Genomic DNA, 12092 nt, shown 5'->3' with positions numbered 1-12092 from the left:
CGAACCCTGGTCTCGTCACGTCTCCCGCATTGCAGGCGGGTTCTTTACCTCTGGTGCCATCAGGGAGGCCCGAGAGAGTCACCACGGGTGCATATTCCACTTTAGGGGCCTGGGGGCTGTGGGCTCGTCACCGTCTACTCTCTCCCCGTCTCTGAAAAAATCAAAGCAGGCTCTCCTAACAGATCATACTCCCCCTAATAGTATCTTTATATCCTCTTTGTAAGATGTAAGCATTAAAAATAAACCAGCATTATAGTTTTGGGGGGAAAAACTCAATTCTGATAAATTAAAAAAACGAAAAACAAAATATTCCAAATCCCATCTCTCAGCAATTGAACACTGTAACCATTTTCACGATGTCTCTGTTGTCAGATGGTTTAGACGTCTTGATATACACGCCTATGGATAGAGATATATGCGTTCAATTTTGTGAAACCGGCGTGCCCTGGCGCACAGGAGCTGTTCTGGGCTCTTCTGTCACTAATTACCATCATCTCTCAATGTCAGTAAATGAAGTCCTACAACATCATTTCTAATAGCTGCGAAATTGCTCCATTGTATATAAGTACCATAATTAAGTTACCTAAATCCCTATCGAAACAAACCAGGTTGTTTATTTCGTCCTGCCCTGAACAGTGCTGAGGTGAACATCCTGGAGCCAAGGCATCTGCTTGGGGCTGCACCGCCCCTCCTTGGGGGTGTATGTCCAAGCGTAGACTCACTGGTCAGAGGGTTAAGTGCATCCTAACATCTGCTGTGTCTCGGGGGCCTGGGTGCACCCTGGGCTGCCCCGGCTTGCAGCTCCGCCAGCGGTCCTGAGGCCGCTGTGCCTGCACGCTTGCCTCCATCTGGCCGGCAGCACGTGGCTTCTAGCTTTTACTCAGATACCTTTGTTTGGAAGGTTGAGTGCTTTTTATATGGTTTTGCAATTCTTCCTATATGATCTGACGTTTCTATTCTTTGTTCTTTTTTTTTTTCTAAATCCCCTTCTCTTTAGATGGGAGAACTGAAGGCAGAGATCAGCAAACTCCACAAAAAACTGTTTGAACAAGAAAAGAAGTTGCATAACACCCTGAAGCTGTTGCAACTGAGCAAGAACCAGGAGAAGGTCATCTTTGACCAGTGTGAGTGGCGGTGGGGTGGCTGCCATGTCTGGGCCCTACCTCTGGGCGGACTAAACCCGGCCCTGGGTTGTCCTGACGCCTCCTTCATTTGGGTTCCCTTGCATCTTTCACCCGGGGTCCTCCGAGAGCCTCTGGGTGGCACAGCCCCCGCTGGACCGTGGGCTGGTGGCCTGTCAACATCCTTAACTTACAAGGGGCCTTGTGGGCCAGACCCAGGCAGAAGCATCAACGACCACAGGGTCCCTCGTGTGTTAGGTCCCCGTGGCTGAGCACAGAACGGCTGGGAGGTGGGGAGGCCCCTTTGGGGGCTGTACAGGGCCGTGGAGGGGCGAGGATGGTGTTGAAAGCTAGTAGGGAGGTAGCCCTGGCAGACTGGCGGATGTCTGTGGGGCTCTGGCCTAGGAGATCAAGTCCCTTGTAGAGAAGAGGGGCACTGGGAGGGGGTCCGCGTGGGGGCAGTGCCACCGAGGCTGTGTCTGCGGTGGCGGCGGGCCGTTTGGCTGGGTCAGGTGCCTGCAGCCGGAGGAAGAGGGAGCGCGCTTTGTGCAGCCCTGAGTCCAGGGAACACTGGGGTTCACAGCCAGCAGAGCCCTGTGGCTGTTGCCCCAGGCAGTCCCAGGCACAGGAAGTGAACCCTGCCTCCAGGAGAGCAGGTTCCGGAAGTGGGTTCAGATGGCTGAGTCACTGTGGCGGACCCAGGGCCCAGAACCCAGCGCCGAGGCCTGGGTCGGGGAGCCGTAGCTCAGATCGCCCCTTTCCTGCAAGACCGGGAATAAATGACTTTAGCTCTCCAAGCTGTAGAGTCCTCACCTCTAACCGGAGACGGTAATTCCAGGGGACTCAGACTGGCTGGATGGGCCTGGGTTCTCATCACAACTTCATAAAGAAGTGCCCCTGTTTTCTCACCTGTAAGGGACGGGAGTGACGTCTCCGCTCTCTTGTACATCTTCCTGGGACAGAAGAGATGCTCCATCAGCGTTAGTTCTTTGGCTCCTTTATTCCACGAGGTCAGACTGAGCTCTGCGCATGGAGGTGGTGGCAAACCAGTAACCTCCGATGTGTCGTAGCATCTCCCCTGCTAGGACGGCGTCACCATCTCCGTATTTCTCCCCATGGCCCGACCCAGAGTCCGTCTCAGCTGCAGGGAGGGCCTGCCCAAGGTTGTACAGCGAGCGGGCGGCTTGGCCACGCTTGTGAGTCCCCCCAGGACTCCAGGCCCGCCGGCCTCTCCCAGGGCTGCTCCAGCTCTCAGGGACTAGGTGGAAGCTGGGGAAATGTCCCCACCTCTCCCTAACCCCGCTTGGGTCAAGGTGGACACGCCAGCTCTGCTCAGAATCTGCCGGGAAAGGAGGGGACAGACAGAGTGACTGCGAGAGCCTCCCGTGTGGTCTGGGGCTGCCCACTCCACGTCCCGCCTCTAGTGGGCAGGAGCCTCTCGGGGTGCTGACTGAGGTCGCAGCTGACAGACCGCCTGTCGCCGCTAGACGCCACTGAGGCTGGGGTCTTTGGGGGAAGGGGTCCAGTGCTGTCAGGCAGACCTGGGCTCTAGGCACGCCTCTGCCTGGGGCCAGCCCTTCCCCACTCTGCCCTTCGGGCTTCTCGGCTCAGTGGGGGTTCTTGCTCGGAAGGTGGGCGGTGCTGTTCAGATGCGGGGCCCCCTTCAGACTTGGGCCAGGTGAGACGTGACTCGTTTGATACTTTTAGTGCCACGATACTTACTCTTCTCTGGGTCCCAGGCCCCTTGGCGAATCTCAGGAGAGGTGCTGTCTCTCCCCAGAAAGATGCACACAACTGTGTACACACAGATTTGGACATGGTTTCCGGGGATTTAGGATGCCCGGAAGCATGAGCCTGGACCCAAGTTAAGAACTTCTGCCCTGCAGCATGGGGCTGCGGTGGCACAGGTGGCAGCGGGCACCTCTGAGATTCACTGCACCCAGTTAAAAACAAGGCCACAGCATCTGTGCCCGCCCCATGTCACAGAGTGTGTGCAGACTCCATTACCTCCAGATGGAAGCTTTTGTGAGGCGAGAAATAAGTATTTTCTCGAGGCCACCGCATGGCACCTCTTCGGAATAAGCCAGCAGGGAGTTGGTCTCAGCCTCACTGGCCAAGGACCCAGTCCAGAAGACTGTGTGTCCTCCCCTGGCGTAGATGTAGTCCCTGGCCATCTCAGAGGCCCGTTGAGGGCGTGTCCTGATCCAGCCCGACTCCGTCAGTGGTGGCCTTCCCCCTTCTCCTGGCATCTGGGGGACAGACAGGGGCTGCGGGGAGAAGCTGTCTTCCTTTACAGCTGTGCCCCGAGGTGGGCCCTCCACCTGCCCATGGGTTCCCACGTGCTGGGCCTCTGCCCGCAGCCATGGAGCCCAGGGAGCTGCAAGGTGGTCCCGCCCCAGCCGCTTCTCCAGGTGGAGCATGCTGCCCGCACAGGGAGCTGCCCCATATCCGTCCGTCCATCCTCCCTGTGGTCAGGCGCCCACCCCGGGACTGCACTGCCCTCCCGCCTGGCCCTGGCCTGCACACCTGTGTTTGCTTGGAGCGGGCACTCCCCATTCCCAGAGTGGCTTTTCCGGGGGATGAGGGCTCCAAGACGGGCGCAGGCCTCTTCCCTCCCCGCACCGCGGCCCAGCCCGCAGAGGTGGGCTCGGGGGTCCCCCTGGCCCTGCCGGGCCTCAGTTTCATCTGCAACGTGGTGTCACATGCCCTGCCTTCTGGCATCACAGAGCTGGTGGCTTAGACTTGAGGAGGGGTCTCTGGCCCACCCTCTCTGACAGGTCACTTGGTCCTGGGTGTGTGATGAGGTAGACACCTCTGGGTCTGGATGCTGCGGGACTGTCCGCAGGCCTGAGCCTCTTGCAGCTGGAGGCCTCCTCCCTGCCCTTGGCTGGTACGCCGTCTTGCAGGGCATCCGTGTCTGATCGCCCCGTTCTGTCCTCGAGGCCTCCTCCCTGCCCTTGGCTGGTATGCCGTCTTGCGGGGCATCCGTGTCTGATCGCCCCGTTCTCTCCTCGAGGCCTCCTCCCTGCCCTGGCTGGTACGCCGTCTTGCGGGGCATCCGTGTCTGATCACCCTGTTCTTTCCTCGAGGCCTCCTCCCTGCCCTGGCTGGTGCGCTGTCTCGCGGGGCATCCGTGTCTAATTGCCCCGTTCTCTCCTCGAGGCCTCCTCCCTGCCCTGGCTGGTGCGCCGTCTCGCGGGGCATCCGTGTCTGATCGCCCCGTTCTCTCCTCTCTCCTCAGTGGTCGTGACACACAAGGTCCTTCGGAAGGCCAGAGGGAACCTGGAGGTAATGTCGCTTTGAGGCCGTCGTGCGGAGGACGGGGCGTGGGGTGGGGCTGGCAGTGGCTTCCTTGTCAAAGATGAAGGTGGACCGGTCACCTGTTCTCTGCCAGCTGTGTTTTTCTGCCAGCAGTGCATAGAAAGTTTCGTTTTATCGTGCCTCATTTTTGATGGTGGCTCTAGTTATTGGTGTGTTGTTTTTTAACCGGTGAGAAACGCAGCACACGGTGCCTGACACATAGTGGGCATTTGATAAATGTTTCATTATCATCTGGTTCTATAAATATTTACTGATCAAACAGCATGTCTTTGAAAGTAGTTTCAGAACTACTCACCTTTAACCCTGTCAGGGATCATACTCCAGAAACCCTCCATGTGACCTAAAATTCTCATTTTTTCCCCCTCCCTTCTCCTAGCTCAGGCCCGGGAGTGCCCACCCTGGAACGTCCAGTCCCAGCCGACCAGGCTCCTGAGGAGAACTTTGAGCCAATAAAGCTTGGGGTTCCCGCTGAGCTCGTCCTGCCTGTCTGTCATGGGGTGGGGCTCCTGCTTTGGAGGGGAGAGGGGCTGTCTGGTCTCTTCCAATGCCCACCCACCATCTATCTCCTTTCCTCGCTGGTGTCCAGCGGTCCTTCAGAAACCCACCCCCACCCTGGGCCTGCAGAGCGACACTCCATTGCTCAGTCCAACGCTCACCCCGAGGCCTCTGTGGGGGTGGGGACTCTGGGGTGGTCCAGGCCGCTCGTGTGGCCGCAGGACAGCCGAGCGACTGGCCCAGGTCCTCTGCGCCCTCCTGTCCTTCCAGACCCCGAACTGGGCCCTCCACCGCTACCCCGTCAGCTCCCGAGGCGACGGTGGTGGAGGCGACGGGATGGCATCCGCTGGAGGCCTGGGGCTCAGGGAGGCAGAAGCCTGGGCTACAAGTAGGCCTGGGCCCCCACCTCTGCTTCTCACCAAGGGATGGGCAGGTCGGTGGTCAGGAAGGACCGTCTGTGCTTGGCTTCCTGTCATCTGAGCACTCATCTTAAGAAATACTTGCACACACGTACCTGAGTCCATCCCAGTGCGGGAAAAGTGAGATTTAGTCGTAATGTGGCAGCTCCTTTTTCTAGAAGTCTCACAGCCGAGTTCCTCAAAGGAAGCTCCAAACAGCCCACAGGAGGGCTCGGCACCACAGTGTGGAGGGAAAAGGAGTCCTGGTTCTAGACCTGAGTGGTACGCTTTTGTCCTCAGTCAATACACCTGTAAAATGGGAATTGCCCTTCTTTAGCCCAGACCCGGTCACGCAGGTGATTCTGTGCCGTTTGGAAGTCACTAAACAGCGAGAGCCTTTCCAAAAACCAGTGTGTCTCAGTGGCGGTTCTCAAGCAAGTTACGGAAGCCCTGCTTTAAGGTTCCGTGGTGACGTGCACAAAAGCGGGCGTGTTGGTGGGGATGGGGGCAGGGGCGGGGGCGGGGATGGGAGTGTTGGTGGGGGTCGGGGGGGCAGGGAGGCGGGTGGGGACGGGGATGGGCGTGTTGGTGGGGATGGGGGCGGGGATGCGGGTGGAGGTGGGAATGGGGGCGGGGGCGGGGGCAGGGGCGGGCGTGTGGTACAGTGGTCAGGACTTGGGCTAGCCTCGGATTCAGATAGAAACACAGGGCAACAGTCAGCGCCTGCGTCATCGCTAGTTCTGAGTACGTGGCCTGGCACGTGGATGGTGCTCAGCCTGTGGGAGCTTTCTGGAAAGTCCGTGAGTGGAGGTCGTGGTCCGTCCCTGACCCTTTGGGTGGCATACACTGGGTGCCTGAGAGCAGGGGCCTCTGGGAGCCCAGGTGGCCATTGGCTTCAGTCGCCCACAGCTTCTCAGGAGCGCAGTAATCCAAAGCAGAGCATCTTTGTATCCCCCAGTTGAGAATCATGTAAAATATTTCCAACCTTGGGCTAATGAAGGCCCGCCCTCCTCTCCGGGGAGGTGGAGGAGCAGCCCCATGAGTTTGGACTGGATTGGGCCAAGAACATCCTTGGCAAATAGGGATGATTTGGACCTCGGGGAAAGCCCCCTTGTCCCTGGCGAGTTCATTTTACCAGCAGCTGGATTCAGGAGGCTGTGAAGCCTTCACAGGAGAGGCGTCTGTTTCCCCGCTCAGGGCAAGGAATCACCACGTGTGGCTGAGGAGCTGCCCCTGAGAGACGCACCTGCAGGGAACAAATACAGAGAGGAGGGGCCGAGACTCCGGCTCTGCCCGTGGGCCCCCAGGCTGGCACCCACCTGATGAGCAGTGCCACGCTGGGCATCGTCTCTTTCACCTGCACCGCCTGCCCATTTTACAGACGAGGAAACGGGTGGGCCGTCACCGGAGCAAGTGCTGGAGCCAGAATTTGAGCCTGGGTCTGTCGAGACCTGTTCCCAAAACGGTCCTGGTCTCTGGACTATACCCTGTCTCCCCGAAATGCCAGCTTTTCCAAAAAACTGTAGCTGTCCCCAGCATCAAGGCCCGAGTAGTCTCCTCTCCCTCTGCCCTTTCCAAGAAGACGTCTCTGGCTGGCCGGAGCTGGGTCTCAGAGACGCACAATTGAATTCCTCGGACCCAGCAGCCCCAAGACCTGCTTGTGAACGGGGCTGTGCATGGGAGAAAGAGTGATGTTGTTAATAAGGCCTCTGAACGGTGGGGGCAGGGAACCCTGCCTGGGGGCTCCCGACCCTACCAAATTGCCTCTTCAATCTTAGCCGTATTTTAAACCTTAACTCAAAAATTCGGTTATCACAATGACTCGTCCCGTCCCCAGAGAATCCCGGGACGCTGCCCTGGGGCCCGGTCGTGTCTACCTCTTGCCGCAGATGGGGCCTTCCCAGCTCGCTCTACTGGGTGCCAGGTGGGGTGGGCCTGCCCGGGGCCCCAGAGGCCCAGGGTCCTGCTGTGGCCTTCGGGGCTCCTCTTAGAACCTGCTGCCGTTCCCTCATCTGCCAGGTGATGGCGGGAAAGGGTAAAGGTTTGTAATGGCCAACTGTGAGGCCCACGGGGACCTCGGCCAGGTGGCTGGGATTTGCCTGTTTCTTCCTCCCTGAAGGCTCTGCCCAGCCGGCAGCATGTGCTGGAGGCGTCCTGGACGCCTTGCGCTCCCCTGCCCTCTGTGACCTGTCCCACCCCTGACCCCAGCCTCTCTCTCCGCGCTGCCTCCCAAGGCCACGCCTCACTTACTTCCAGATGGGCCACCTTGGACCGTTCTCTGTCCCCTGGACCACACGCTGCAGTGGCTCCCCAGCCGGCCTCCCCGCGTGCACCCACACCGGGGCTAGAACAGTCTTTGAGATGTGGAGGCGACCCTGTTATCTTCCCGGTGTGAAACGCGGCAGCTTCCCCTCGTGGCTGGCGTCCCTCGCGGGCCTGGGTGTGCCGAGTCTGCCTTCCTGAACGGCAGCCGCCTGCCTGCTTCTCAGCCCCCACGCTTCAGCTTCACAGGGCTCCCCTCTCAGCCACAGGATCTGTGCACATGCTGTCCCCTGCCTGCGGGCTCCCATCCATCTGCTAGCTTCTCTTGTTTCTCTTGCTGGTTGCCTCAGAGCCTGTGCAGAGGGTACTTTCTCACCAGGAGCCCCTACTGTGCACTGTCCCAGGTGATGAGTCCCATCACTGGCACTTGGCCACACTTGTGGCTTTGGATTGTGTAAGTGTGAATGGCTGGGGGGATTATGTCTCCCCCATCCCTAGCTGGCAGGCCATGAAGGCACGGAACGCACGTGGTACTTCCCCACCACTCCAGCCCCCAGGGCCAGCCACAGGCCAGCAAATATATTCAGTCACCAGACACTCCCAAGGCTTCTCTCGCCTCCTTCTGGAAGGACTCAGACTGGTGGGAAGAACGAGGCCAATAGGGAGGGCTTGTTCAGGAGGTCCCGTGGCCCGGGAGGCAGTGTAGCGCAATCACAGGTGATCATGTGAAGCCTCACGGGGAGACGTTGCTTTTCTCAGGGGAAGGACCGACTGGTCCCAGAGTGGCCTGCCCAGGGTCACATGGCCAGTTGGCCGCGGGGCTGGATTCAGACGGAGGGCTGCAGCCTCCCCCACCGCACTGCCCGTGAGCACAGTTCAGTACGGTAAGCGCGAGGAGGCGCGGGGGGCTGGGATGTGGCCCCCTGTCGGTGCAGGACGTTCCTCCACGTCAAGGCCCAGTCTTGTCCACGGCCTGGCCTCAGTCTCTCCATCCCGAACGGGAGACAGGGCGCTGGAGCCGCCTCCAGCCTCCGCTTCCATTCAGGTTTCCCAGAGCTCTTTAAGCGCGTTCATTTCGACCCAGTCTTTGGGGAAGCGGCCGCCCCCACCTTAGCCCAGAGGGCAGCACTGGGCCTGGGGAGCCCCTCTCCTGCTGGATCACGCTGTGGTTACCGGCCACCCTCCACGGTCCTCTCTCGAACGCCGGCATCAGCGTGGTCATTAACAGGCATTCACGCGAGAGCTTAATTGTAGGCTTTCAGCTTTTAAAAGAGCCTCTGTTTGTATTAGTGCTAGTTTTCCTCTTAACAAACCAAACAGCGAGTGGCCCCAGCTCCTCTGTGGCGCTGGATGGTGGTGATGGCCGGTGGCAGAGAAGAAGGAGAAAGGGCCGCCCTGACTCTGACTCCAGCAGGGCTGGGGGTCACAGACAGGGGGAGCCGAGTCCTGAGGCTCCGTGGCTGCAGAGACCGATGGCTGGGAGCCCAGGTGTGTGTGTGTTTTCTTTTTTCGTTCTTCTCTTGAAGCCTCAGTTTTCTTCTCTGCAAAATGGGCAAACTATAATTTTGGCTTCCGTTTCACCACGGTTCTCTCGGCGAGGGTCACTTCATTTTGATAACGCTGGTGTCTCTGGGAATTCAGGTTCTCCTACTCTTCTCCCTCAAGTGTCTTTTTAAAAGAGCCAACCTTCCTCCTCCAGCCTCGTGTTTTTAAGAGATTTACGTGTTTACGTGGCTGCGCTGTGGCCTGCGGGATCTTCCTTGCAGCGTGCACGCTCTTAGTTGCGGCGTGTGGGGTCAGTTCCCTGACCAGGGACTGTGGGCTCCCTGCACTGGGCCACCAGGGGCGTCCCCATCCCCCGTGTCTTTGGACGGTACCCCTACCCCCAGCCAGACTTGCTGCACTTCTCATAGGCCCTGAAGGCACCTCCTGTTCTCTGCAGCCCTGGACTTTGCACGTGTGTCTCCCCCATCCTCAGCCTGACACACACTACTCATCCTTAAAGACGCATCTCAGGGGTCGTCTCTGGGCCTCCACGCTTTAAGCTTCAGTTTATCCCCCTATAAAATGGGCATGATCATATTTCCCCTTGGGACTGGAGACAGACAGGATTTTAACTGACTACAAGCAGTTAAGTTAATGGAGACCCAAGAAGGGATCCCAAATGCTAACGGTACCTTGGCTGCATTAATAGAGATAGAGAGTCCAGACAAAGGAGGTGAATAGTCTCACTCTGCCCGTGGCCTGCCGTACTGCACCGAGAGCCTTGTGGTCGTTTCCTGGGACTTGCTTTTTGAGGGCTGTTGACACAGTGGATTGTATCACCGACGCTCTGAGCATTTTTCTCCATTCATCAAGCGTGTGTGTGTCACGTGGCACACACATTGTCACAATAAACTGTTCTGTCCTTTAACGGGAGCTCACAATCTGGTATTGTAATAACAAAAGAAGGCCCCTGGTAGGCAGAACTGTGTCCCTCAGAGATGTCTAATCTCTAATCCCTGAACCTGTGCATATTAACACCGCAAAGGGGAATTTACAGATGTGCTAATGATAAAACCTGCATTATCCAGGTGGGACACGCTAATTACACGAATCCTTAAAAGAGAAGGACTTTTCCCCGGCCACGGGGTCAGAGACACAACAGAAAGATTCAGAGAGGGAGGGGCTGGCTTTGAAGACCGAGGGAAGGCACCAGGGGTCAAGGAGTGCAGGTGACTTGGAGGAGCTGGAAAAGGCAAGGAAGTAGATACCCTCCCAGAAACTCCAGAAAGGAGCACCGTTCTGCAGATCCCTTGATTTTAGCTCAGTGGGATCCATGTCAGATTCCTGACCTATAGAGCCGCAAGATAATAGAGTTAAGGCGTTAAGTTTGTGGTGACAGCAGTAATAGGAATCTATTACATTAAACATATATTTACTTGGCTGCATTGGGTCTCTCTGGTTGCAGTCTTGCGGCACCTGGCATCCTAGCTCCCTGACCAGAGATTCAACCTGCATCCCTGGCATTGCAAGGCGGATTCTTAACCACTGGGCCACGAGGGGTGCCCCACGATGCTTTAAACGGTATGGATACAATCGTAGGCCCCATGGTGTGTGCCTGCAGGGGAGCAATTTCGTAATGACAGGACCCACCCAGTGGGTACCTGGGGTGAGCTCCTGGAAGTGTGATTGAAGAAGTGCCACTGGGGGTGTCGGAGAAGGGGTTCCTGCCTCCCTGGCAGGTGCTGGGACAAAGGGCCTCCTCCGAAGAGCCTCTGGAAAGCGGAGTCTGAGCCGAATGGCCCTGGGCTGGGGAGACGGTGGTTGTCCCTGCCAGCTGGGAGACCTCTTCGTCACCCCATCACCACCCCCTGCGCCCTCCCCTTTGGCGAGTTATTATATATGGTCCCAGGACTCCATTACTTCAGAACACGTCTATGTGATGCATTGAAGGAATTATTGAAATGTGTAATTACAGTGTGCATTGTAATATAAAACAAGTCTATTATATTCATTTGATGGAACTGTGCTCCATAACGCTTCAGTTCTAACATAAAAGATCCCGCCGTTAGAGTGTTATATAGCGTGGGGATAATTGTCCTTCTGCACCCAGTTCCGTGCTTCCTTCATGAGGGTTCTGCCGGTGTGAAATCGGTGCCTGAGCTCCTGAGTTGGGAGGGCACTTTGAGGCCCTTTGGTCCAACCCGACTTTAGACAGATGGAGGAGGTGAATCCTTGAGGGGTGAGGCGGTCCATTCAAGGTCCGCCCCCCACACCTGCCCGTGGTCCCTCGCCCCACACCCCTTCGGGAATTGGAACCCTTTCTTCTGAAAGAATCTTACGTACAAGCAGAGGAAGGAGTCAGCTCTGCGGGAGGCCGGAGCAGGCTACCCAGGGCCCTGGCCATTTGGCACCCACTACACCTCCACCCCCACTTCCCCGAGGCCCCTCCGCAAAGTACTGGAGCTCCAGGGGACCCCCTTTGAAAACCAGCGGCCCCACGCCTCCTTTGGTCCAGATGGGGAAGCAGTGCTTGCTGGAGCTCACAGCCCCAACTGGGCGCAGCTGGGATCAGCCCCCTTCTCATCCGCGGTGCTCAGAATCACGGGCCTTTGCTAGTTATCCCGATGGCGGGCCCAGCCACAGAGGCTGAGCTGCCGTGTGTCTGCGGGGAGATGCAGGGACCCCTAAAGGCGGCCCCGGGTCCCTGTGGTTACCACCCTTTCACAGATACGCAGAGCTCCTTCTAGCCAGCAAGCCCCCGTCTGGGCCCTTGGGACACACAGTGGACAAAACCACGACCCCTGCTTAGATTCTAGTGGTGAGAGAGTGGCACAGATGAGGGAGCAAAGCCGCCCCCGTGTCCCGGGGTGCCCATGCTCCATCTAGAGGGAGGGGGCGGAGCGGGGAGGGGCAGGGGCTCATAGAGAGGGTCTGTGAGCCGCCCCCGTGTCCCGGGGTGCCCATGCTCCATCTAGAGGGAGGGGGCGGAGCCCTGTGTCCCGGGGTGACC

At 58.1% G+C, this 12092-nt stretch overlaps 1 protein-coding gene across 9 annotated transcripts in view; it reads left to right on the top strand.

Moving 5' to 3' along the window:
* CDK5RAP2 (CDK5 regulatory subunit associated protein 2) overlaps nt 1–4914 on the top strand; it is a 184244-nt gene extending 179330 nt beyond the window's left edge. For 5 of the 9 annotated variants that reach the window (XM_059889004.1, XM_059889002.1, XM_059889003.1 and 2 more), the window contains 3 exons: nt 998–1124; nt 4363–4409; nt 4824–4914. In XM_059889004.1, the coding sequence (XP_059744987.1) occupies nt 998–1124; nt 4363–4409; nt 4824–4895 (246 nt within the window). In that variant the 3' untranslated portion in view covers nt 4896–4914. Of the gene's footprint in view, nt 1–997; nt 1125–4362; nt 4410–4818 lie in introns of all 9 variants that reach the window. The other 4 variants (XM_059889006.1, XM_005210590.5, XM_005210588.5 and 1 more) reach the window with 1 other exon arrangement.
* The last annotated feature ends 7178 nt before the right edge of the window (nt 4915–12092 follow it).

The sequence above is a fragment of the Bos taurus genome, chromosome 8 (assembly GCF_002263795.3).
Source record: "Bos taurus isolate L1 Dominette 01449 registration number 42190680 breed Hereford chromosome 8, ARS-UCD2.0, whole genome shotgun sequence".
Lineage (NCBI taxonomy): Eukaryota > Metazoa > Chordata > Mammalia > Artiodactyla > Bovidae > Bos > Bos taurus.
Note: the sequence above shows the minus strand (reverse complement) of the source record. Positions and strands in the feature narration are given on the sequence as shown.